The sequence below is a fragment of the Mchenga conophoros genome, linkage group LG22, assembly GCF_057382185.1.
Source record: "Mchenga conophoros isolate Kocher_MC1m ecotype Shallow Benthic linkage group LG22, M_conophoros_male_GT1.1, whole genome shotgun sequence".
NCBI classification, from domain to species: domain Eukaryota; kingdom Metazoa; phylum Chordata; class Actinopteri; order Cichliformes; family Cichlidae; genus Mchenga; species Mchenga conophoros.
Window position 1 is genome coordinate 9,727,814 of NC_140546.1, and position 27,730 is coordinate 9,755,543.

Below are 27,730 nucleotides of genomic sequence, written 5' to 3' on the forward strand. Positions count from 1 at the left end.
AGCTTTCCCTTATGATTTCAACAATTTTTTTATTTTTGCAAAATAAACATATAACAATATGTAATATAAAGAACATTACAACTGGTAAAAGCATAAAAAGCAAAAACACTTATAAGGCAAATGTGTGCAGGCAGCAAAAGCTCAGGCAGTCCAGTCTCTTAAACACTGACAGGTCTTGGAGCATGCTCAGTTAACAGGAACACACACACACACACACACACACACAAAAAGAGCTTTGTTTACAAAACGTGGAAACATCACCAACACCTTGTTCGGTTTGACAAGAGCTGAAAACACTTTAGCGTACAAAAACAGGCACATTATAAACTGTGGAGCACGTATTAGTCATACAAACACACCGTCTGTTGAATTCCCTGAGAAAACACTGATCAGACATGCAGCGACAGCTGTGGAGATAAACACAGTGCTAAGCTTGTCCACAAATATCTGCAGCTCGTTTTTTAATTTTAAGCTCGTCAATGGCCTCTGATCATCAGATCGGTCTTTTCGTTACCAACATGAAACTTCAAGCAGCGCGAACATATTTACAATACAACATTTATGCATCTGATGCCGGAATTTTGTAAAGGCTGATGTGAGTGTGACTCGGGAACAATACAGATTGGTTTTTTTAAAGCAAAATAATCTGTTTTGATAGCAGTTTTTCTCAATTAGAGAAATTTGGCTAAGATATGTCAAAGCGGAACTTTTAAGGCCACACACTGTGCCACATAATAAACCTGATTATAGCGCTTAGGTTGATGCATGTAAAGCAGAACAGATCTGGCTGACTGTGCAGTTTTCAACCTCTGTAGCCTGGCAATTATGTTTTAGCAAAGTGATCACGAGGGGTATCTTTTTTTGGACTTTTGGCTTAGGCTTATTAAAACTCAAAGCTATAGCTCAGCTAAACATTTTCAGAATACTTCCTTTAGACTTAAAGAGAGGTGAATGTGGGTCTTTATAGAGACTATTATGGAGTATGTTTAATTGTCCTGTTTGATTGAAATCAAAACAGTCTATATGTCTGAGTTTGAATGTACACTGAAAATACTGAGTAAGTCATGAAAACATTAGTTTTGGATGTTTTACTTCAGTCTCATGTTTGGATATAGCTTGTTTTTATAATAAGTGCTGCTCTCACATTGACCAGCAGTCCGGAGGAGAAACTCCACGTGAACCAGGTTCAGGGAGGAGCAGCTATCTGCACGGTGAGACTGGACAAAACACAAACTGTGGAAGAGAAAATGACATGCAACAATGGCTTCTAAACACATGTGGAGTGACATGAGGTGAGTGAAAAAGAAGTGCTCAGTGCATCATGGGAAGACCCCCAGCAGCCTGACTCTATAGCAGCATATCTAAGAGATGGTTCAGCCTCACCTGATCCAGCCCAAACTATAAGCTCTATCAGGAAAGTTGAGTCTAATCCAATCTAAGCTTCTGATTCTACTTTTAGAAACCACAAGTAACCCTGCAGTTTGAGAGCAATGAGCTCTGACAAGATAATATGATACTATGAGGTCTTATTTTGGGAACTGTATGTGAAGAGAAATATTTTAAATCCAGTTCTGGATTCAACAGGGAGCCCATGAAGGGAAGTCGATATAGGAAAAATGTGAGCTCTAGTTCCCCTGTCATTACTTCATGGTAATCCATGACGGCTTTAAGTTGTGAGGATTCATCCTCTGGGCACTATAGATGAACAAAACGTCATGGCAACCCAACTAAAGGTTGTTTAGATGTTTCAGTCTGTGATAAATACCCCAGACAGACAAACACTGGCAGCCAACGGCGTTTATCAGCCGGGCTTTACCTCATTATGTTTCTTATCTGTGCTTTCAGGGCAGGAGACTCCACCCGTCTGGTGCTTCAAGCTCATTGAAACAAATGCTTTGGCTTGAGGCGCATGTTAAAATTCAAAATGCTGAAACTTCAGGCGGGTATAAAAACTTCAAATAAGAAATGTCCCCTGCAGCACGCTTTGGCAATTCTGCATGTTGCATGATAAAAAAACATGTTATGAACGTATGGAACGAAGATTGCACAATCCTACATCACAAACCTACAACAATTTAAATGATAAATATCAAGCTTTGCTAAAGCTCTCTTGTCTTCAGGCCTCTCCTGTAAAATGTGCTTCACTCATGGCAGGAAGGTGCTGTCCTCATCATCCTCCGGGTTTGGACCGGGGTCACTGAGGCAGCGTGATACTTTCAGCTGATCCCCCTGGTCGTCCTGCTCTTTTGGCTTCAGCTCGGCGTCCCTGTTGGCCCTCGGCGTGCTGCTCTGATCGGGCTTCTCAGGGGTCTCCTTCAGCTCGCTGACATCATCAGCACAGCTGGGAGAAGCCCGCCCTCGGGGACTCTCGCTGTCATCGTAGGTGTACACTTTGTGCTCTGGAGAATAAAGGCAGGGGCTCATTAACAGTTTAACACCTTTTACAAACACCTTTAGATTTGGTTAATTAGGAACACCAGCACCAGTTATATTTTAAAATAATTTAGAGCATGCATATTCACTTACACATAGAAATTATTGTTTTAGGATAGGAAAGGATTCAAAAGAAAAATTATTGCAGTGAAAATAACCAAAAAATAAATAAATTAAACAGATTTTTACTTTTAATAGTTTATATCATCCTTTGCTTCTATTTATAAGCACTTATTAATCTTTACTATTAATGAAAATGTTAAAATATTATTTATTTTTAGGCTTTTACTGATGTGGGTGGAAATATTATTTAAATTAATTTTGGAAAAATAACCTCATTATTAAACAGAATTAAACAGAAATCACAGGTAAATATCGCACATTTGTACAGTTATTAAAATGTGCAACCTCATCCACTTAATCTAATTTTCCTCTGGGTGTAAATGTTTATAATAATCTGGTTATTCCATTTTAAAATCCTAAGCCAGTCTTGTAGCTAAATATGATACCCAACACAGGATAATATGATTAGAAAAGATCCAGGGCAGACACAGTGGAAGACAAAAGGTATCCTTTTATCGATCCCCATAAGACTCATTCTGTTTAATGCAAAATATTTGCATCATTGTACAGGACATATCCCGTGTGGAAAAGAAAAGTATTGTATTGATGCACAGACTTCCAGGTCTGCATCCGACAGCAGGACACAGCTGCTCAAATGCTCCAAAAGAATCCAGCAGCACAAAACTCAAAACAATGAGTGACTTTAAAGCCGGAACATAATTTTCATTCTCATAAAATCGTGCTTTAAACTGGCTCTTAGACTGACCTTGTTGAAAAAATACTTTTCTCACAGGGGGCGTCTCCTGGCGGTTTGCAGGGACCGTGAGGTAGTGGCTCATCTGTAAGAGAAGCATAACAGAGTTTAAAGAAGGACTTTGCAGGAAGTCACACCCAACAACGGAACAAAGCACTTTAGTATTGATTCTTATCCACAGCAAAACACAAGGATGGAGGGATCTAATGGGTCCTGAAATGATTCTGGTGCTGGATGGAGAGTCCTCTGACCGTCTGTTAAACCCCTTTGTTACACTTTCAAGAGGTTCAATCACTTTTAAACTCAGCACCAGGACATATTAAATAAGCTCTCTGAAGTTTCTCTCAATGCAAAGATCCCTTTCTGCAGGGTTTGGCTATGCATTTGAGCATTTGATTTAAAAAAAATAAAAGTACCAGTTATGATTAAATAAAACCACAATTTACAAAATTGGCTGGAAAAGATAAAAAATTCTATTTGGATAATGTTTGGTCACTGCCGAGCTTTCCTTTGGAGCTGGTTAAAACCCCCCTTATTGTTTTAAATGTGCTGTAAAATAAAACTGACATTGACAAAAATAGTTTTTCCCCCACTGGCTGTCTCTGTGTCTCCTCTCTGCCTTCAGCTCTGCCTGCTGAGGAGTTTTTACACTTCTCCTTCATATTTAATGTTGTTTCTTTGTAACAACTTGTATCTTGTACTTGATTCTGTTCATCTGGACGCAGAGTTCTAGGAGGAAGACATATTTGTCACTCATATCAGGGACTTCAGTCTGAAACATTTCTCCTTCCTAAAACTCTGCGTCCAGATGAACAGAATCAGCTTCCTGAGATTTCATTATCTGTATTACTTAGAATGCATCAAGACATCCTTCGAGTATCTTTAAAGGAAAGCTTGTATCTGGTACTCTATCTGATAAAAAATAAATGTATCTGAAAGTATCCTCATTTTACTTTTACTGCCAAAAATCTTTACACATTTCTGTGAATCTGCATTTTTTATTAGCCCAAATTACCCTTTTAACTCTGCGAGTTCTCTGATTTTAACTCTTTGACATTAAAAACGTGGTAGTCAGGGAACAAAAAAATAAAGCTTCAAACTAGATGCACAAAAAGTTGGACAGATCTGAAATGTTCTAATGTTTCTAATTTGTTTAAGTCGACAGCTTTAGAGTTTAGAGTTGTTTAAACTCACCCTTCTCTCCATCTCCTTCTGCTTCCTGAAGCGAGCCTCGCTTATATCGTCCTCGAGCGCGTCGTTTAGCAGCTCATATCTGCTGTACGAGCGAAGCTGCAGAGGAGGAAGAAAGTATTAAATGCACATTTATTTTAAAAAGGATGGACCTTGTTTGCAACTCATGAACATGCATGCAAACATTCAGATTAGTCCAATCCATTTTGAACAAGCCGTCGATGTCTTCCTCACCCTTTGTCGGGTATTCTGCAGGTTGGCTCGCAGGACTCTTCTGATCTCCTCCTCACGACTCTTTGAGATGGCTCGGCTCGGTTTGGGCGACCCTTTGGCCTGAACGTTTCTGTTTGGAAACAGTGAACAAATTTAAAGTCCAGAACCTGCATTAGTGTGATATTACTCACAGCTTATACTTTTTAAAGCCATTCAGTTAGATTTTAATGTGCCTAACACAGAAAACAAGCACAAAGTGTATCCGCTGAGGGGGAGAATTGATAACTTGTTATGTAGAGGATCAGCAGCATCAGTGTTTTTGGTGGCATCTGGCTTTACTTATAATAAAAAAACTTCCTGAGATGTGTTTTTAACCTTAGCTTTATGCTGGGGAACAAAAAGACCTCCATCCTCCACAAAATCAATTTGGATTAAGGGTTAGTTCACCCAAAAAATACAGGTATGTCCGGGTTACTCAGTAATTCACTTCAATACTGTTTTTGGGGAATATCTCATGCACAGAAAGCAGTTCTTGCAGGACTTGCTTCTGACATTTACCGGATGGAGACGGTCGACACAATCGTGGGCAGCTTGGCGGCGCTCCCGCTCTCCACCATCATCATCGCCTGTTTCAGCTCCATCTTATTGTAGAAGGAGATGAGCTGAGGCTCGGTGGAGCGTTCTCCTGCGATCAGCCATCTCTTCACATAGGTCTTATTGAAGCGATTCAGCCTGTATACAGAAGAAAAAGTTATTTTTTCTGTTTTATAAAAGGGGGATACAGTAATCTGACTTTGCAGTCCTGTGAAAAACTGAGTGCACCCTTACTGCTTCCAGGACTTAAGAGGATAAGTAGCAACCAGGTGCTGTTAATCAGATGTGCTTGAAGTTTAAGCACTTCTATCAAAGCAGAGGTTTTGGCAGTTAGAGTTACTTGTTGATCTACAATCTACTGAGTCATCTTCATGTTTTTTACAGGACTGCACAAAGACCAGTGAAAATTTTCTTTTTCACATGGCTGCATAACAACTTGAGGGCTTCTTCTGAACTACAAAGATGGAGGTGATAGAGAGGATACATTAAGAAAGAAAATACATACTTGTCCTTCCAGTGATGATGCCCATAATGACCACAGATGTCTTCAATTCCTGTGAGGAGATGATCCAGGAACTGATGGCAAAATTAGTTTACAGAGGGTGTTATTTATACATCTTATACACTGTTTGATCTGTAGCCCCATCCCTCTCATATATTAACAAGGACTGATGTGTTTTCTTATACACGAAGTGAATGAAATTGTCACCTGTGTGTGGATCTCCTCATTAATTGATTCTTTGCTCTCTTTCTTTTTCTTCACAGCTAGGAGCTCCACCAGGGGCCTGATCGTCATCCCCTGAAGAAAAAAAGAGAAATTAAGTTTTAACAAAACATACTGCACATTTATTTTAGACATATAAACACACTCACATAACAATACCCAATAAAAATACTGATTACTATAATTACTGATGTTGACACAGACGGGTGGAAGCCACAGCAACTTACAACTAGAGACCAGTCAAGAGGAAAAAATGTGTGCGGGAAAAACATTAAACATAAAAGAGACAACTGATACACGTCTCTTTTCTTTATGTCCAGCCTCACATGCAAGCCTTTTCCTTTGCCATGTTGTTTTTGTCATACACCTAAATCCCAAGTACTCGTGTTATTCCCACCTGCACGAAGACAGTGAAGAAGATGACGGTGATGATGGCAGTGAGGAACAAGTTCTTGATTTCATTATTGTTCAGCAGGAACCCCAGTGAGAAGGCTATGGCACCTCGCAGGCCACCGTAGGCAATAATGAACTGGTCCTTTTTGGTCAGCTTCACAATACGGAATTTATTCATGAAGGCTGTAAGCCCGATGACTCCTGAAACACAGAAAAAAAAAGAATTGATTAATTCATTATCAATATGATCATCAGTTTCCCTTTATTGGGTCTCTACACTTAACTGGTTATTGAATTTCACCACTGGATTTTCCCCATGAGTCCCCAAGTAGAGGAGCAAGATTCTGTTTTGCTCAGGCAGCAATGCCAATGGCTAAAAAACAGTAGCGATCAAAGCCACCACCCACTGATTTGAGTGTTAAAGCCTCAAAGTTAGTGTTTTGGTCTCTTCATGTTATTTCTTTCGAGCCAGAAGGGACCCTACTTGAATGAAAGGGTGAAGTTTTACAGTCATGGCCAAAGGCTGTGGAAGCACTGCCAAAACTAAACTTTACTTGCCTATAAAAAAGTTTGGAACTTATGAAATGCTTGTGATTGTTCTCCACTATATCATAAAAAAAATATAATTTAAATAAAAAATAAACATTAGGACCACTGCCAAAACCCTTTGCTCATGACTGTAGACCTGATTAAACCAGGTCAGGGTAAGCAAGGCAGGCAGTGCTTGACCTCTTTCCCTGCATCTCTAACAGCGCTCTGTCATGAAGCAGAACTGACCTTGCTTGGTTTTGATCACGCTGTAATCTGTACTGCATTTCAATTACATGGGAGCCTTTGGGTTGTGTCCAGCGTGCTAGACAAGCTGCTCCTAGCTCCGCTTTCGCTGCACTCTCAGATTAGCATATATTACTATACAATGTTTATTGTGTTGCTAATAGGCAAGAAACAGAGAACTTCCTGGTTTATTGTGTTTTATTGTACTGACCCAGCACTCTAGAGACCAGACAGAAGATCACCGTGAAGATGACAAAGATCCAGTTCCAGGTGTGAGGACCAGCCACTGTGGAAACCCCGAGGAAAATGAAGATGAGTGTGTCGCTCACACTGCTCCACATCTTCAGGAAGTATTTGACGGTGGTGTAAGACTTGTGGGAGATGTTGGCCTCAACATATGGCCGCATAATCACGCCACAAGCAATCAAACTGTTTGGCAAGGAAAAGAAGGAGGAGAAGCAGTCAACGTAATGAGGTTTGATAGAAGTTTCTCTAAAGTTAGGGTTATTGGATTATTTAATGTATGATTTCAGCTGTAACCAAGACAAAAACCTAGAGTCTGTCGTGGTTTTATCGACACAAACTGTATATAAAGAAGGATAAAGCGTCTTCTTTTCCTTTCGCATCAAAGCCACCAGACGTAGAGGAGTAAAAGGGCCACCGTCTTTAAGCTGCACATGTAGTCAAGAAAACAGATAGCTGGGTGGTTCTGTTGGCTTAGTGTCAAGAACAGTTTAGGCGACAGGATCTCAGTATCAAATATCCACCCACGGTGCCACCAGTGGGCAAATTTGATTTCTGCAGCAGCAGAACAACAGGGCTGTAACCCACAGATGAAATAATTCGACTTAAATCCAGGGGAACTGTTATATTATCCTTCTTTATACACAGTCTAAGGTTAACACCACTTCCCAGCAGCCCCTGGTTTGTGGGTAAATTCACAGTTATTAGTGCAAATATGTGACTATGCTGTTAATGGCTGGTATGTTTTGTAATGAATAAAAATGACATTTTTACCTAACTGCTAACTGATATTTGTTAAATAAATATAAAAAATTAGTTTGATAATTAATGTTTTATCAAGTTTACAATATGACAAAGGAGAGAGATTTTAATTAAGATACATTTAATTTAGTTACATTTTTAATAAATTTGCAAAAATGTTTTCACTTTCTCATTAGGAAATATTAACACTAGTGTATTATATCTGATACAGAGTGTTTGTGAGTTTGAGACTTCAAACCTTTTTATCATAAAGCTCAGAGACCGAGGGCTCGTCTACTTACGACATGATCCCTGACAGGTGAAAGATCTCCGCTGAGAGGTAAGCCATGTAGCTGTAGAGGAAGACGAACAGCGGCTCGATGACGCGCGAGTATGAGGTGAAGCGGGACGTAAAAGCTCCCACGATGCCGTAGATGACGCCCACCATGACACCTCCCAGGGAAACCACGAAGAAAGAGATGACACCGAGGACGGCGCCGGTCACGGTAATCGCCTGCTCGTGAGCAAATTCCTTAAACAGGTGATACAGGACCTGGAGCAGAAACAGCGGTGTTTGTGTTTGCTTTTGCTTTTGTTCATGATTGTTTCACGGACCTAAAAAATTGATTTTATCTTGATAATTTCATTATTTAATGGGTTGATTACCTGATCAGCAGAAAATTTATAGTTCAGAAACTTTCTCAAGTGAAAATTTATACATGAGAAAAAAATTCCTTTCCTCCTAAATTGAGAGATTTCCTGCTTAGTCTTTATTTTTCTTTCACTACTTTTCTGTATCTATTTTTAGTGTTAACTGGATATAACAACACCTCAAAGTTTATTTGTTTTTTACTATATTTTAACATTTTATAGAAAAGTAATTAATTCACATTAAAAAGAATGAGTTTAATTATAATATATTTACTATTTGAGAATGCGAACGTTGCTCACCACAGTGACGGCATCATTGAGGAGCGACTCCCCGAACACGAGGATGTGCAGCAGCTCATTAATGTGGATCTCCTCGAACACGGCCAGGACGGACACGGGGTCCACGGCCGAGATGATGGAGCCAAACAGCAGGCAGGACAGCAGGTCCACGTGAGCCAGCTTGGCCGCATCAATCTGACAGACAGCGTACATCATCCCACCGATGAAAAAGACGTTCCACAGTGTCCCCACCATTGCAAACATCAGGATGGTGCCAATGTTCTCGGTGAAGGGGCGCATGGGCAGGAAGTAGCCCGCATCCAGGATGATAGGAGGCAGCAGGTACAGGAAGAACAGATTGGAGTCAAGGATGGGGGGTTGTTCTCCAGTCGCTTTGATGATGCCACCAACCAGCAGGCCAACAAAGATTAGCAGACAACTCTCCGGCACGATGTGAGACACAGTGGGGATGATGTGAAATCCTGCAGACACACCATAATCAAATTTAATACAATCATTAAGAAAAAATGCCAAAAACTCCTCGAACTGAACGTTTGAAATGTGGAGTTGTCCACTCTTCTGTGTTTTGTTGTTAAAATATGATTTTTGACACTAATAAATTACTTTTCAATATGTCGAATGTTCTTAATACTGAAAATAATTAGCAGTCAATGCCTGCATGAAGTCTAGAGCCCATGGACATCACTTTCAGTTGATGCTTTCCCTTGGGATAAATAAAGTATTATCAATCAATCAATCAAGGCTTGTTTCTGTCTTCAGTTTTGTATTTAAGCCATCTCAAAAGCAACTTCCTGAGTTGGTCAGTGCATTCATTAATTTTAACAATGTACCACAATGTTGACATGTCCTTTTCTAAGATGTTTGCTATCTCTCTGATAGGTTTTATTTTCTTCACTTGCATTGACATCTGTCTGGACCTCACATTAAGAGATCCTCACATTAAGAGATCCAAATTTAAATTTAACACTTGGGATCAACTCCAGAACTTTGATCTACTTACACACGTGGACAAAACTGTTGGTACACAATGGTCACAGAAATAACTTTAATCTGACAAAAGTAACAATAAACAAAAAATTCTATGAATGCTAACCAGTGAAAGTCAGACATTGCTTTTCAACCATGCTTCAACTGAATTATTTTTAAAAAAAATGCATGAAACAGGCCTGGACAAAAATGATGGACCCACAACTTAATATTTTGTTGCACAACCTTTTGAGGCAATCACTGCAATCAAACGATTCCTGTTAATGAGACTTCTGCAGGATTTATGGCCCACTCCTCATGAGCAAACTGCTCCAGTTGTTTCCGGTTTGAAGGGCGCCTTTTCCAGACTGCATGCTTCCTTCGAAAGATGCTCAATAGGATTGAGGTCAGGGCTCATAGAACGCCACTTTAAAATAGTCCAATGTTTTCCTCTTAGCCATTCTTGGGTGTTGTTAGCTGTGTGTTTTGGCTCATTGTCCTGTCGTAAGACCCATGACCTGCTTTCTGACACTGGCCAGCACATTTCTCTCTATAATCGCTTGATAGTCTTGAGATTTCATTGTACCCTGCACAGAATTAAGACACCCTGTGCCAGATGCAGCAAAGCAGCCCCAGAACATGACCGAGCCTCCTCCATATTTTACAGCAGGGACAGCGTTCCTTTCTTGATAAGCTTCATTTTTCCGTCTGTGAACACAGAGCTGATGTGCCTTGTGTAAAATTATGATATTATTTTATGCCATGTTAGACCCCGAAATAAAGATTGTGAATTATTATGTAGTTTAAGTTGGCATTATTCTCCTGAATTAGAAGAAGGTGATAATTATTGCAGTATTTAAACTGATTTGCATTGCATTAGACTGCTGATTTATTGTGAATGAATGATATTGTTTATGATGCATTGTACTGTTGAGTTATAAGGAATACTGTTCGCAGAAAGTCATCGCCTTATTTGTCTGATTAGAAGAGAATAGAACATGCTGGAGTTTTCTGCCCCATCTCAGCACGAGCAGATAAACAGGGAGCCAAGGTCGTAGCTTAGGCGCCGTGTGAGAGAAAGAATGTGAATGTTTAGGCTTTTATGATAAGATGGGAGAACCAGAGGCTATAAGAGTTTGAGCAATGCTCCACCACTTTGAGATTTGAGGCTGTCTGCATCAGTGTCCATCTCCCACGTGTGTGATCATTAAATCATCGTTTGACTCAACCCGACCGGACCAGTGTTGTTATTGTGGTTTTTCTCTTGTCTCCATCCCCAATATTTTGAACCTTAACATTTTGGGGGCTCGTCCTGTGGTATTGGGGTGGAATTTAAAAGTTTGGACGGTCCGAGGTTGTCGAACGGACAGGCACGAGCCAGTGGTCTGATTTGAGTGGACAAAAGCCGGCTTATCTAAAGGTAAGGCACTACCTGTTGAATTATTTCCAAAATGTGCCAAATTGGATATGACTAAATTAAAGTCTACTCACTGAAATTACTGGTAGAGTGTCTGTTTTGATTTTGATGAGAATCACCGTGTGTAAAGTTGCTTAAGAGTATTTAATGAAGTTGAAGAAATATGAAACTGTTCCAGAAGTAACAGAGAATGTTTAATTGATTACAAAAAAGTTAACTTTCTTCGGTTGGACCCGTTATGGTTAAATTTGTCGAAATTGTTTAGGTTCTTTAGAAATCAGGCCATAGGCTGTTCTGGAGGAAACAGATACTGGTTAATTGATTACTCGTTATTTTAAATTTGTCGAAATTTCTTAGGTGCTCAATCTGTTAGGCCTGTCAGTGATTGTAAATACAAGACGTCTTTTGTAATATAAAATAATAGAGTTTTGCCTGAGCTTGGTGTGAGACTGTGTGTGACGTGCAGCTGCGGCGCTGAGGGCTATTTTTAGACTGTGTGTGAACATGCAAATGAGCTGTGAACTACACAGAGGACTTTTGCTTCCTGTTTAGTGTGTTTTGTGGGATTTGCAAATAATGATACAAGCTTGTAATAAAAACGCTGATTTTGTTGATTATAATATTATAAATAAGGATTTGAATGACTACGCTGAATGTTTGATGTTCGGCTGGATTTTAATATAGAAGAGATAAATTGTGTTTGAGTAAGACCGGCACTTCAGTCGGCAGAGTGTGATTGTGATGAAAATGATATTAAATAAATCTCTTAGTGTGTTGATACAGGTGGCTACGGGCCTGGACCACCCGGCCCCATGAGCAAACAAAAAGTTAAGTTAACCCACCTACAAACGCACATACACGCAATGAAGAAACAGCTTACACCCATGAACATGTGAAGATTTTCCAGCAAGTTTAAAGCAGTGAAGCTTAACATACACCCGCCGTTACACAATAAAGTTTATCCACTACTAACGAATAAACTCTCTGGGTTGCAGGACAACATCTTAACTTCAAAAAAAAAAACAAAAAACACTGGTCTGACAAACCAGTGAAGATATGACAAATTTAGTGGTTAGAAAAGTCAAATTGTGACAAGTTTTCTGCCGATTGATAAATATAGGTGATTACTGAATGAAAGAAAATTCCATTTTGAACTTTAAATATAATCTTAAGAATTTTAAAATGTACCTGTGTCGTCCTGTCAGCTTGGTGGGTTATGAGAGGATTATATGGAGAGAAAAAAAAAAAAAAAAAAAAAAAAAAAGGGGGGAGTGAAGGCTGACACAGGGCCTGGCCCCGGTGTTTCTCCCCTCTCTGACTGATATAGCCAATACAACATCATTAGTTTTGTTTTGTTTTGTTTTTGTTTTGTTTTTTTTCTCTTTATGTTTGATTACAGGTAGGGAAGCCGAGGCTGACCTGGACGCCTGCTCTCCCCTCCACCATCGTTGCTCACTCCTCCACCATCTTTGAAGTGACCCTGACCAAATGCTACAGCAGCTGGACCTATAACAACAGCTTGAAAATGTCAACAGTGCTGCAGGAAAACGATATCAGGCTGCGGAGATGGAGAGTGTTAAATCCAAGGCCCGTTTCACTACACGGGGAGATTTCCGTCAGTCTCTCTTCTTAAATGAGAAGATTGAGAAAGGTCCGGCTCCCACCAATGACTTTGACCACCTGCTATAGAGGAACTATCGAGAGCATACTGAGCAGCTGTATCACTGTCTGGTTCGGGAACAGCAACATGCCGGACAGACGAGCTCTACAGAGGGTTATGCGAGCAGCTGAGCGCACCATCCGCTCCGAACACCTTGACCTGCACTCAATCCACAGCAGGCAGTGCCTGATCGGACACACCCCTCTCACACACTCTTCACATTCTTGCCATATGGAAAAAGACAGCTTCAGCGGACAGAGCTGTGACGACACGCCCATTAAGCCCGGAGGAAAAGTGAGGCCGAGCAAAACAATGCTGACCTTAACAACTCTGCATTAAAACTGTGCAGGACAGTGACGGACCAACACTGATGATCGGGCAGCAAAACAGGGCGTGCCACAGACAAAGGAAAACTGAGGACAGGAGGCACCTCAGAATGGAGAAAAACACCAGGAGAAAATAAGCTGAAGGCACAGGGGTCGGGGCTCAGACAGGAGCTGACCTCTGGGAAGAGCCGAACAGCAGAACCACAGAAGGTCCAAGGGAAACATCAATGGACTTTAATCTGATTTCTATGGAAAAGACTCTGAGGTTTCTGCCCTCAATAAGACCTCGAGGCATCAGAGCAGAAACTGAGCATGGCCCAGGAGGAGCTAGCTGAAAATCGAACCCATCAGGCTTGGAGTCCAAGACACCGGACTTGAAATCAGGCCGGAGCATCCTGGAGCTTGATGAGCAGTGTGATTTGTCCGGTCTGCTATGGAGCAAACGTTAGGGGGATGGCTTCCTGTTGCCTCTGCCGTCCTCCGATCGCTCAGCGTCCTGGGCTGCCCAGCTCCGGACTGAACGCTCGGGCCGAGACACCCAAACAACCATGGACTCCATTCCCCTGGAATGGGACCACGACTACGACCTGAGCCGTGGGCTTGAAAGTGCAAGCAGGGATCCCAGAGAGCCTTGAGGCCTGTGTTAAACTAACAGAACAAAGATTGAGGTCTTCCACTGGGCAGGTGGAAGCTGCAGACTCTCCTATACACCTTCTGGATGTCAGCCGTTCCACCTGCAAACAAACGGACAGCAGTCGCACTTCTGCAAGCAACAAACGGACATCCAGACAATTGAGCTGCGTATCAAAACCCTGAAGGAAGACCGAAGCAAAAGGGTCAAGTTAAGGAGGAGCGAAATAAGGAGAAGATGCTGGACACTGGAGAAAAGGACTGCCTCAATTGGGGCCAGAACCAGTATGGACAGAACTCTGAGCAGCAGCACCAATGGATGCAAACAGACTGAAAAGGAGGAGGGCAGGACCCAGGGCACGCTTCAGGCCGTGGTTTACCCAGAACACTACAACAGGAAAGTGATGAACACAAACACCCACACAAACACACACATCTACATGCACCGACTCAGAGTGAAAAGAAACATACATATGAACATATGCACTCGTTGATTGAGGGAGAAATGACACACACACACACACAAATTAAAATGTTGATTCAATGAACTGAGAAGTGATCCACACACACACACGCTGATGCAATGAAGAATGCTTTACTAACAAATGCTGCACACAAACATCCAAATACGGAGTTGGTTACAACAGCAAGAACTGATTGATTATTTATTGCTTAAATGTATTTCATGCCACGCAGAGGGCATTTGTGTAGATTTAGAGGACATGGTCTGAAGCACTTTGATAATGAAAACAATGTCTGTGCGTGATGTCTGTTTATGGCTCAAAGCCTCCACTGAATTGTTTACTGTGCTTCACACGGTCTAACAAGGAGCAGTGGTACAGAGCGAAAATGATGAATGAATGGTGTGAGTTTTATTTCGAAGAGATTATGAAAAGGTTGTGTTGATTCAACTTAGTTGTTTACGTTTTTGCCAAAGTAAAGAGTTGGTGTGTAACTAGTGTCCACTATTGAGTCAAGTAAATCCAACATGTTTTGTTGGTGCAAAAAGGAGTTTTGGTTGATCTTTGGGTTTTGTTTGATACTAGGTTGATTCTATCAGTGAGGTTTGGATTGTTTTCTTTCTCTGAGAGAGAAAAGGATGGTTTTATGCTTGGGCATGTTTGTAATGGGCCCCAGTATCTGTTATTATATGAGTGTTTAATTGGTTACGTCTGTGTTTGCTTTCGTTACAGTGCACTGAGATAAGAACATCTGAGAGGTGTGATCCACCGGTGGTGATATTTTGGTATTTTGTGAGCTCCTGATTTAACAAATCGGCTCCTTAATCCAGGCCTGAGAGAGTGAATTTTAAAGTGCTATAAAATATTCTTACTGAAAACAGTCGCGAAGTATTTTTCTCCATGATTATAATGGGCTGAGGAGAAATTCACTTGTATGGGACACTGGTCGAATGAAAAGTCCTGATCCTAAAAGGATTGCAGCGAGTCAATCCAGTCCAAGAAAAAGCAATAAATAAGGAATTGTTTCCTTTAAAATGATGACGTCATCTTGCTGGTGAAGGAGCCTCGAATAGGTTGCGCGTGAGACTCCATTATCAGCAATATCTGGTATGAATGTGTGTGGATGTATGCATGTGACTGGACTGTTATGGACTGACGACTAAAAGCTTTAACTGACTTGGTACTGAGACAAAGACGGTACCGACTTTAGGATTAGTAAATGTCCACAGACAGTTCACCCAGCCTGTAAAAGAAGGGTGGATGTTTTGTCTTGCTTTGTTTTGTTTTTGCAAGAGCAGAAGGTTGACAGAGACTGAGGGGGGAGGCTGTAGCTTCACAGGAGTGTGAACTGCGGATTTAACCCTTGGGTTGCCAAGTTGGAGTTACTGATGCTTACATAAAAAATTGTGTTTTAGTAGCTGTGTTTCGATTAGGGTACCATTATAAAATGGTTGGGAATGTTAAATGCTAAAATGAAGAAAAGGTTTGAATTCACTTATGACTGAACATGTTATTAGTATTAATCATAGTGGGTCACTGTAAAGAGTCAAGTAACTTTTATAGAGGAAAGAAAGAAAAAAAAAGAAAAAACCCTCTACCGAGGCCTATAAATAACAGGGAATGATAGACTTGCCACATGCAAAATAGAGATAATGTAATGATAAATACTGGTCCCCGCCTTTTGGGTGACATCTTGAAATAGTCAGCAATTTAAAAGTAAGATAGAACCGACAGGGGTGGTGCTGCACAAGAACGAGAGTAAGATAAAGTAAAATATTGTGTTTAGCTTTGAGAAGTTTAAATTAAAATGTACCATTACACTCAGAGGATCAATATGAAGTTTGATATATGCTAATTTTGAGTGAAGTACATGACTGGTGACTGTTCTGTCCTGAGCTTTTGTTTTTACAGCACCCGCTTGACCACACCAACAGTTTTTCGCCACCGAAAAGGAGTACTTGTAGAGAATAGAGAATGGGGAGGAAAATCACCAAAACTGGGAAAGGTAAGCCCCAAAGGGGGTGATAACACCATAACTTTCACTTATGGTCAAATTCTTAAAATTTGACCCCGAACTTGAAAAATTCTTCAAATATTTAGAGACAAAGTAGGTTGAAATAAAATATAAGGTTATAAACCACAAAAGGATGAAGCAAATGAATTGATAAGATGGTGAATCGATACGCAGTAAGCTGTCGATCACGTTGATTATGTTTATTCTAGTGAGCAGAGCAGGATTATTATTACTAAAGAATACAAATGAAATAGCAAAAACTAGAAGTGGAAAAACATTTGTGCTAACGGAAATAAAATCAAAATAAGAAAAAAGGAAAATTGACTAAAATTGTAATGAGTGTTTACAAAACTAATTAAAATCAATTGGATTTATAGCAAAATGTGTGTAGCACCATTGTTGTGTGTATGCCCTACGATAGTCAAGTCATTTAAACTTTACATAGTGCACAAGGGGAGTTCATTGATCACTACTGTGAAACTAATAAGATTTAGGAGCTATGTAAGAAACTTACAGGTTCCACTGAAATTTTTATAAGCAGGATATTAAAACTTATTTATATAACAATATCAAAAATGTAGATCAGGGACCAACTTAGAAGTCACTGACACTTGACTAGCTGTAAACCATTGGTTTAGGAATAAGTGATTGCACTGGGCTTTCTATTACACAAAAGTCAACTCATTTATGATATCTGAGGAAGTATTGTGATTTAATTTGGAGACACAAAGGAACATTTGGCACTTCCCACATCTCACATATGTTTACTGTTGCACCCAACCATTCCACAACTGAAATGCCTGTGACTCCTAATTCTTCTTCTGTCAGTCTGCCCCAGGGCAGCTGTGGCTACAACCGTAGCTTGCCTCCACCAGTGTATGAATGCGAGAGTGAATGAATAGTGGCATTGTAAAGCGCTTTGGGTGCCTTGAAAAGCGCTATATAAATCCAATCCATTATTATTATTATTATTAATTATTTCAGGCAAACGGAGCGAACCATATTCTGTTATAATCCCATCTGATTGGGGCTTTTATTCTTGACGTTTGGAGAGAGCTCTTCATTACTAGTACTAGTCAGGTTTTGTTCACATGTTTGTTCCAGGTCTCTCAGTCAAGAGGAGTTTGAACTCCAAATATGGTGAAGTCTTTTCGCACATTGAGATCACTAATAACTCTTAGCAAAAATGTGATCTTGTAGAAACAATCAGGTGACATGGAGTCAGTTATAAGTGCGACTCTCAGTTTTACTTTATTGGAAAATATTTTTGCATTTTATCCATATTTGTTTTTAACAAAAATCAAAATTCCACATTCTCCTGCATATCAGTTTTGAACCAGATAGGACGACAGATTGTGGCCCTGTGTTTTCCTCCATTACACCTGCCACTGCATCTCGATAATCTTTGTGTTGTTCCTCCTGGGGTGTCACTCTCCCCTATCTGGCTCACATGACTCTTACCTTTTGAAAAATTATGTTTGAATCTCACTATTCGGTCAAGAATTCTCTATGCCCTTGTTAAAGAGTTGTCTACTAGGAAAAAGTGAAATGAATATAAGTATAAAGTCCCGACGTGCACTACAGTATAAATTAATAGGTTAGGCATGTTCTCCGTGAAATTAAATAAGCTTAAAATAAATAAATAAAAAGAATAAAATAAAACTCTGAGTTTAACAAAATGTTTCAAATGAAAATATCAGGTCTATCTCTCTGGCTTTCATAAAATGTAAAAAGGGTGGGAAAAAACAATTGGTAAGACCACCACCCCACACATGTGATATTATTTAAAGGTACGGTTGTCCTCTTTAAGAAACATCAGGACTTAGAAGAGTGGTAAGTAGAGTATGAGAGCTACAAGTGAACACTAAATGTACACTATGGTGTGTTAAAATAAATTAGAGGGCCGTCAGGGGGTTATGAGGGACATTTATAAAGCAAAAATCCCACAAATCTTGAAATGCACTTGAAAAGCTCACACACGAAGGTTAGCTTAGCTGACCTTGAAGAGCTCATCAGGGGGAGCATACTCCCCCTCCTTGAAGAGCTCCCCCATTCAACCCACATCACCGGAAAACAGCTAACACCAGATAAGGCAGCGTGGTGCAGCCCGAGACAACAGGATTGGAACATCTAAATAATTGTGCGAGCACCTTCAAAAGGTTTGTCGATTGACCAAAATTATGAACACGCAGTGCAGCAGGAGTTAATAGTCTTAATACCCAGGGATAAGCAGGGGAGCATGGCTGATGTGTTGAAACTGGAATTTTGTGACACTTAGTTTTGGCAAAATACAACTAAAATTATAACTGGCACTAATCAACATTAACCTGAAACTGAGGATTTTCGGACAATATAAATTAGACTAAACTAGCAAAGACTTGGTAAACATTGATTACACCTGGTACAAACATCAGGACTGATGACTATTGTAAATCTGGAGTCGAAACTAAAATAAAAAATAAGAACTAATGAAAATAGTAAAACGATTTGAACCCTGGTGTGGAGTTTTGCAACTCTGACCAGGAAGCAATATAAAATGGATTGTTGGAACAGTTGGCGTTAAAGTCTCTTTCGGCACTCCAGTCTACGATGGCATTGAACATCTTTAGCCGTTGAACATCTTTAGGGCGGAAAAGGGTTGGTGTGACCAACGGGTGGTTTGGCTTGTTGTAAGTATATTTTGAGATCAGGTGGCTCTGGATAGACCAGTTACCAGGTCTTGGAAAGAGGACAGACTCATTAAATGAGAAGAAGGAAGTTCCTGGGATTGAAGATCCTCTGGGTGAGTGGTTGATTGAAAACATTCATAAAATAAAAGCTATCTGTTGTTATTGATTGGTAATAGATTGATAATTGGCCACATTTACGGCTGTGTTGACTTGTTGTGGACGTAGTCTGCCTCATGTTTGAGCACTCTGACTAAACAGGTTGAAAATAGACACATTAGATGAGAAGAGTATGCAGCGCCACCCTGTCAGACCCCAGTGACGATGGAGCTCAGTGATGAATCAGGTGAGCTGCATTTATGGCTGTATCATGGCAGAGTTTCCCCTGCTGTGGTCAGTGAAGAAAAATCAGGAGAATGTCAAATTTAAGAGAGCCATCTATAAACGTTTATGTGTCAGGTTGAATGGGACAAAAGGGGGTGTTTTACTGTTGTTTTAATATCAGCATTTTATTGTTGTATGAGACTTATGCAACGAGCATTTATAGAAGCTTTTGACCGTATTCTAACATTTGTGTCCCTGTGATTGTTATAACCTCTGATTAGTCTTTTATTTACAGGTGTTAGGATATTGATTTAATTTTTCTTTGCAGGGGTAATCATGATAATTTATATACATATGGCAGTTTGTTGCTCATTATAGAGTTGCGCTCAAGTTAATAAGGGTCAAAAGCTACAGTCAGCGCGAGGTCTGACTGATCTATGGTGTGGAGTGACTTCGAGCATGGAGGGCTGCACGCGCTTACATAACACTAAGATCATGTTATTCTTTGTGATTTTTATTCAATTATGTCTTTTGCTAGGTATAAGTAGTGGCAGTTAATTAGACGATATTCATTAAAATATTAAAAATACTTGAGTCAGAACATTGCACGCAGATCAACTTAATATTCTGGGTAACGTGGTGCCTGCCTCACCTTTTCTTTTAATGTTCTAGTTCTGTTGATTTGACACATTGGAATGTGTCAAAAAAGGGGGGGGGGGAAGTTGGGTTTCAACATCAAACAAGGATTGTTTGAACATTTTTATAATTTGATTTGTGTCTTTAATAACTTAGGAATGGTAAAGCTTGGTAAAGTTTACGGTCTTTTGTAGAGAATCAGTGAGAAGCATAAATCATTATTTATTTATCATTATTTCCATCCACTAGAAGGTCAGTAGATAATAACATTAGATTATTAGGGCTAGGAAGGGGGTGTTTTGGTTTTCTGTCTCTTACAGAGAAAGGAACAGACACCAGACGAGGCCACAGAGATACGAGGGTCCTTCGCAGCAGAGACAGATACAGTGACTGCCGAGACACCAACTGGGTCCAAGGGTCATGGCGTTTGGGCTCCAGCTAGTCACTTCAAAAGGATGAATCCCATAAATACAGCAATAACCATGAAGGGGTTGACGGAAATCCGGAAACACCAGACCAACGAGGTTCGAGAGGCTCTTGGGCAAAAGGGGGACGCCTTCCTGTTCTTTTCTGGAGGATACACGGGAGACACAGGACCCGAGGATACACAGATCGTTGTTTGAAATAGGGGCAGAATAATCCCCTGATCTGTGTCACGACTGAAGGGTTGTCTAACCCCTGAGGTTGAAGTAAGAAGAACAGAGGATCACGCAACTGGACGACACTGGTAGCTGCAGCAATAAAATAAAGGTTAAGAGCTCTTCGGACAGAGGTTCTAGTCTACGTCTGAATGGTATAAGGGAACACCAAATAAAGCTGTGGGAGAACAGGGGAGTGTCATCTAGACCTGCTATCCTTGTAGTAATAGTTTGTCTTGCACCTGACTTGCGCAAACACAGAGGTCATCTTACATATGGTTTGCCCGTCAGGGGGACAAAGGACCTCAGGAGTGAGAAGAGATGAACCCGGCCACACTGGGCTACAGGGTGTTTGTGAGCTCATTAGAATAATGAGCTCATCAGGGGGAATTGTAAAATTATGATATTATTTTATGCCATGTTAGACCCCGAAATAAAGATTGTGAATTATTATGTAGTTTAAGTTGGCATTATTCTCCTGAATTAGAAGAAGGTGATAATTATTGCAGTATTTAAACTGATTTGCATTGCATTAGACTGCTGATTTATTGTGAATGAATGATATTGTTTATGATGCATTATACTGTTGAGTTATAAGGAATACTGTTCGCAGAAAGTCATCGCCTTATTTGTCTGATTAGAAGAGAATAGAACATGCTGGAGTTTTCTGCCCCATCTCAGCACGAGCAGATAAACAGGGAGCCAAGGTCGTAGCTTAGGCGCCGTGTGAGAGAAAGAATGTGAATGTTTAGGCTTTTATGATAAGATGGGAGAACCAGAGGCTATAAGAGTTTGAGCAATGCTCCACCACTTTGAGATAAGATAACCTTTATTAGTCCCACACGTGGGAAATTTGTTGGCTGTCTGCATCAGTGTCCATCTCCCACGTGTGTGATCATTAAATCATCGTTTGACTCAACCCGACCGGACCAGTGTTGTTATTGTGGTTTTTCTCTTGTCTCCATCCCCAATATTTTGAACCTTAACACTTGGCAAAAAGTTCAGTTTTTGTCTCATCTGTCCACAGGACAGTTGTTTGAGCCAAAGTGGACTGCATGGGGCTATTACCATGTACAATAGCCAAATAGTGAATACACCTTGGATTAACATGTCCCTTTGGTCACATTATTTTCAGTCTTTTCTTGGGGTACCATCATTTTAGTCTAGGCCTGTGCCATGAGTTTATTTTTTTTTAAATAATTCCGTTAAAGCATGGTTGAAAAGCAATGTCTGACTTTCACCGGTTAACATTCATAGAATTTTTATTTAATTTTACTTTTGTCAGATTAAAGTTATTTGTGTGACCATTGTGAGTTTTTCCTTTCATTGACCAAAGGGTACCAACATTTTTGTACACATGTGTAATTTGGCACATGGCACAAGGCAAATTCTGAGCCTTTGAAATAGAGGACTGAGTATGTTAAACACCTTGAATTAAAGTTGAAATTTTTCATTTATTGTTTGATTTAAAATCCACTGTGGATAACTATCATCTAACTCTCACCATCAGAAAGTCTCTCAGTCTCGTTCTCTAAAACCTAAAGAATTATGGATTTGATCAACTGGTCCCTAAAAAACATGACACCCTATTCTAAATGAGAAGCCTGGGCTCGGTAGAGCCCGATTGTCCTGCAGAGACGTTTGCTGCCGGATACTCGATGGTCATTCGCAACTGTTGATGGAGGGCATTGAACGAGATTTGCCTATTCGGAACAATGATAACAGAGTTCTGGCTGACTGGACCTGGCTTGGACCTGGCTTATCGAAGAACAAAGAAAGTGGTTACAGCTGTTCAAAACCCCACAAGGCTGGCCGACATGATTGACGACGGGCAAGCCGTGAGTACTCAGGCTGTTTATTGAATGCAATATTGATAAGAATGGGAACTGAGAGACCTGATGACCAGTGACGGACATTTAGACCAACTGCGAAATTGTAATGCAGTTGTTCGTTTGAACCCAAACAACCATCTCCTTCATGCGGCTACCCAAAGCCAAGACTGGCCAGAGAATTCTCCTTGATAGGAGGACTGTGCTTTGACTATCTGCTCCCATCCTTCAAGGTCACGTGCATCAGCTGGAAGACTGTTGACTTTTGATTAACCGGGCGAAAGAACACTCTCTCTCTCAAGTTGAACACAGGATACACACACACACACGCAAATCTCATGTACACTGAAACAGACACGCACTCACCCCCCTCCTTTTAATTTTTAGATTTTTTTGTGCATGAAAACATGTAAATCACATTTTAGCTAAAAACTTTAGAGCAGACATGCACTTGTCTCCAAGTGTTGCACCTTTTAAACATGTCAGGTGAACACATTTGAAAGCACAGTTTCCCGAAGAACAAATTTATAGTTTCATGCACCAGCCTCCACTTATAGGGTTTCATAATGGTTGACAAATATATGAATAAACCATTTATCAAAACATTATATATGGCTCATAAATGCTGGCTTAGAAGAAACTTGGATAGAAAGCACCTTGGAGAGCATGAGAGATCAAACTGAACCGATTACCAATCTGAATTAAAAATTTGACTTTCTCCCTGAAGGATCATGGGAGAAAGTATCATTAGGATTAAATGGGACCTGCACTCACTGGCCAGTTTATTAGATTCAGCTTCTCAATAATACAATCAGCCCACTGATTCATTCAGCCAATCACATGGTAGCAACTCAATGTATTTATGCATGTGGAGATGGCTAAATACACTGAAGCACTGGAAAGGGGAGGAAAGGAGGTTTACGTGACGCTGTGATCTCCAGGGTTTACAGAGAACGGACAGAAAAAGAGAAGATATCCAGTGAGCGGCAGATCTCTGGTTAAAAATGCTGTCATGATGTCAGAGTTCAGAGTCAGTCGAGCTTAGAAATGTCTCTGTGAGAACATGATAGTAAAGGATATTCCCACTGCACACAATTATACACAGAGTGCTTCAGTTATTTTAGGACAAAGCTGGACAGAACATCTATTTCCTGTTTCCAAAGCAAACGCTGGATTCAGACCTATGAAAGGGATCTCTGTGGAGATTTGTAGTACACAAACTCTTCAAATAGCCTTCAGGTTTGACACAGCTGGACCCCTCCTACTTTGGACTCCCTATTTTACTAATTATATCATTCATATGTCAGTTTAGCTCTAAATTGCTGCAAATTTTAATGCGGGAGACTATGTTGAATTTTATTGGAGAATTAAGTTATTTAATATTATTATTATTATTATTATTATTATTATTATTATTATTATTATTATTATTGGGATATTTTAGACATTTATTAAAGACAGATGTTGCGCTGTTGCAGCTAATGGTCCAGACGCAGATAACTAAGAAGAAAACAAGACAAAATAATAATCCCGGTGGATGATTTTCTCACAATCTGGCAACCCAGTGACTCTGTTGTTACCATTTTAGTATATTTTGTTGGCTTTTTAAAGCATAAATAAATAAATAAATCCATTTAATACCATAAAATGTGTATCAGTTTCTGTTTGTGTCTGCTTTTGATTTATAAAACCTGTAAGTTTTCTACTTTAAAATTTCAAAAAAACAAAGCTGAACACAAGCAGTAAGTGTACAAATTGTTCTTCTGCTCGGTGAAGCTGCAGGGCTCCCTACAACTACTGTAGCTCTTTCTTAGGACATTTTCAACACAGAAAAAGATCCATTCTGACTCTTTTGGTGCTATATTATCCACCATGTTAAATGTCTAAAACATGTGGTGTTTTGCGGCGACTCTGATTGGCTTTCTCAGTCTCTCCTGTGGGTTTCCATTGGCTGAGCGGGGACAGCGAGGTTCTTTAGCGTCTTATCTGTTTGTCCAGCTGTTGTGACCGAGGGCCTGTCCGTCTTCCTGTCCTAATGCACTGCTTGATAACAAAGATCTCAGTGTGCAGAGTCAGGGAGGGGATGTGGGGGCGAGGGAGGCTTCAAGCAAAACCAGTGACTGCATAAACGTTCTTTACAGCAGCCTGGACCGCGGTCACATGTCGGGGAGACTGAATGTCAAAGCTTCTTTTAGCTCATTTGATTGTTTTGTTATTTCTGGCGATGAATTTCAAAAGTAACAACTGTCAGGTTCCTGGAATCTCTGCTTGCTACAAAGTGCCGGCTACAAACAACAAAAACTCCAAAGACAAATACACAGCTGCTAACAGTTTAGATAAGCAATGAGTCATTTAAGTCTTTTCTTGGTGGGAGGAAATTCTTTGTTAGTAGCTTCACATATGAGCATTTTTAAGTTTTTTTAAGCTTCTGTAACAGCAAACTCAACAGTTTTTAGATTTTCACTGTTACAAAGACAATAACAAACATTTTATTATGTTTAACTTGCAAAGAATTAGCATTTAAATATTAAAAATAATTAAAAGATTCAGTGATTAAATAAAATAATGTTAAATGCAAAGCATTTTTAAGCTTTATTTGGTGCAACTACCAGACAGTAAAGCTGACTTGTGTTTTTCTGCATTATTCCATCATATATATACACTGACCCTGTGGTGGATGCTCATATTAAGGTTCAAGTGATGAGGTCAGCCAAACCCACCTGGTGTCCAAACCCTTCCTCAGAGAGAGAGAAATCAGAAGAAGCTGGTTTAAACTGAGCATGAAGGGAGACACGGCTTGTTTTGACCCGTGAATCATGCAAAGCTACTCTAATAGAGTCCAATAATAAAATTATATAGAAGATGATGAGTAGAATATGTCCTCTTTAACGAAAGCAGCTGTCATTTATACTGAAACAGTTTTTCGCTTTGCAGTTGTTTATGATGGATTAACACGAGCTTACTGCGTGTTTTCTGTGTTTTCCATCAATACGTGAGCTTTCCGACAAGGAATAACAACATCCTGGACCACGTCTACAGCAATGTAAGCGGCGCATACAAGGCAGTGCCTCGCCCACATTTTGGACAGTCTGACCACATTTCTGTGTTTCTCTATCCAGCATACAGGCAGCTCCTCAAACGAGCCCCGTGAGTAAGTAAAATTACTAAAGTTTGGAGTGAAGAGACTAATTCGGCGCTTCAGGACTGCTTTGGTGCTACAAACTGGGGTGTGTTTAAGACTGCTCCAATGAGAGAGGACAGTTCTGTGGATTTAGAGGAATAAGCATCAGTGGTCACCAGCTACATCAGCACATGCATTGACAATATTGTCCCCACCAAGTGCTATAAAACATATCCAAATCAGAAGCCATGGTTGAACTGTGAGGTACGTTCCATGCTACATGCACGCTCCATTGCATTTACCTCTGGTGACGCAGAGGGCTACAAAAAGGCCAGATATGACCTACTATTGACCTGAGGATGAGGAGAGACCAGCACGCCCCACTATACATCAACGGGATTCAGGTGGAGAGGGTGAAGACCATCAAATTCATCAGCACCCACATTAGTGAGGATCTCACCTGGACCCATAACACATGGCAGATGATGAAGAAGGCTCAACAACGACTCTTTTTCCTAAGGAGGCTGAGAAAATTTGGATTAACCTCCAAACTTCTCAGCAAGTTTTACATATGCACAGTGGAGAGTATCCTGACAAACTCCATCGCAGTGTGGTATGGAAACGACACCACTCAGGACAGGAAGGCTCTCCAGCACAACTCATCTGTTGAGTACCCCTCCCACCACTACAGGACATTTACAGCACTCGGGTCAGGAAAAGGACACACAACATCATCAAGGACAAACTTCTTGAATCGCTTTCAACACAAAGATAAAGAAAATAAACAGATAAAAAGAATGTAAATAGATGACTGAAACTTTAAAGAATGTGAAGACAGTGGAACCATAAAAGGTGATGCTCGTCTTCATTGGTGCAGACCTGCAGCTCTGAGGCTTCTTGCTTTGGAAATCGGTCAGCTTGTTTGTATCGGAGCATTCTGCACCTTTATAATCGCATCTTCAATAGAACTTGCATAAGTAAACAACAAAATAAACTTGGACTTTAAATAATTTCTGAAAGCTGCCTGAGAAGTCAGCTTAGAAGGACGTATTTATTCATGTTGCGTTGCTTCATTAGAGCGACACTCACCAAGTTTCATGAACAGAGCCAGGAGGATCCACAGAGAGATCTCAAAGGGCGTCCTAACATGTTCATAGTTGAAGGAGAGGACGGGGAAAGTCTTTTTATGAGCCGTGGAGTTTGCTTGGCTACGGGAATCCTCTTGTATCGTTCCGGATGATTTTTCTGAAACAACATCATGACTCGCGAAGCCACGAGAGAAGAAAACGAGAAATAAAAGGCACAATAACCCCGTCAGTCGCAGAGTGGAGCTCCTCCGGATTGGATCCATTTTCAGCTGGTCTGAAGGATGGACCGCCGCGGCTGCTGTTGCTACTGCTCAGATCCGAGGAAGATGAGGGTGAGGATAGGATGGGAAGAGAGCTTGGGGAGGCACGGAGAAGCGCGCACGTTTACGCACAAACTCTCCAGGCATGTTAAAATCACGCATAACGCTGTCTTCTTGCCATCAGCTGGAGGTTTTACAGGTGGTTTAAACCCACCCGAGTCTTTAGTTGATCTCGATTTTCTTTCCTCCCCTTTTAGTGCAACTCTAAGAAGTTACATTCATCACATGGATTTCTATCTTGATCACACCCGCTCCTCTCTTCCTTCACGGGCTGCTCGAAGCGAAGTGCCACCTGCTGGAGTGGAAGACCAAAACCGGCCACCAGGAAGAGTACAATATTACATTGCACTTCTGACTTTTTGTTCTGTAGTTTTACTTCTTAGATTAGGTTCCAAATTAAATAAGGTATATAATTTTAATAATAGGTAAATTAGGGGTGTTACACATGGATTAATAAAGTTTCTGCTGTGTGGGTGGGCAGCTAGAAATCACTGGTGGGCAACATGAGTGAGGAGAAAACTGGAGCAGCCAAGCAGGGAGCTGCAGGTTGCTGGTTTGAG

The 27,730-nt window shown here is 40.5% G+C and overlaps 1 protein-coding gene across 1 annotated transcript; it reads right to left on the reverse strand.

Annotated features, from left to right (window-relative positions):
• Positions 1-8: 8 nt before the first annotated feature.
• Positions 9-27,448, reverse strand: slc9a1b (solute carrier family 9 member A1b). The gene is made up of 12 exons (XM_085263418.1): positions 26,852-27,448; positions 9,075-9,535; positions 8,426-8,676; positions 7,351-7,568; positions 6,370-6,566; positions 5,958-6,047; positions 5,754-5,824; positions 5,213-5,386; positions 4,676-4,784; positions 4,445-4,540; positions 3,263-3,335; positions 9-2,399 (listed from the first exon to the last, which is right to left on the reverse strand). The coding sequence occupies exons 1-12, from the start codon at positions 27,111-27,113 to the stop codon at positions 2,146-2,148; spliced, it is 2,256 nt and encodes a 751-aa protein (XP_085119544.1). The 5' UTR covers positions 27,114-27,448; the 3' UTR covers positions 9-2,145.
• Positions 27,449-27,730: the final 282 nt, after the last annotated feature.

What these genes read in the sequence shown, in the direction of transcription:
- slc9a1b (XM_085263418.1), bottom strand. Translation starts at nt 27,113, where the DNA reads ATGGATCCAATCCGGAGGAGCTCCACTCTGCGACTGACGGGGTTATTG. An exon ending in CACCTGTCAGGGATCATGTC is followed by an intron (nt 7,569 to 8,425) that starts GTAAGTAGACGA and finishes CTTGCCAAACAG; the next exon opens with TTTGATTGCTTGTGGCGTGA. An exon ending in TGCAGAATACCCGACAAAGG is followed by an intron (nt 4,541 to 4,675) that starts GTGAGGAAGACA and finishes CCTCCTCTGCAG; the next exon opens with CTTCGCTCGTACAGCAGATA.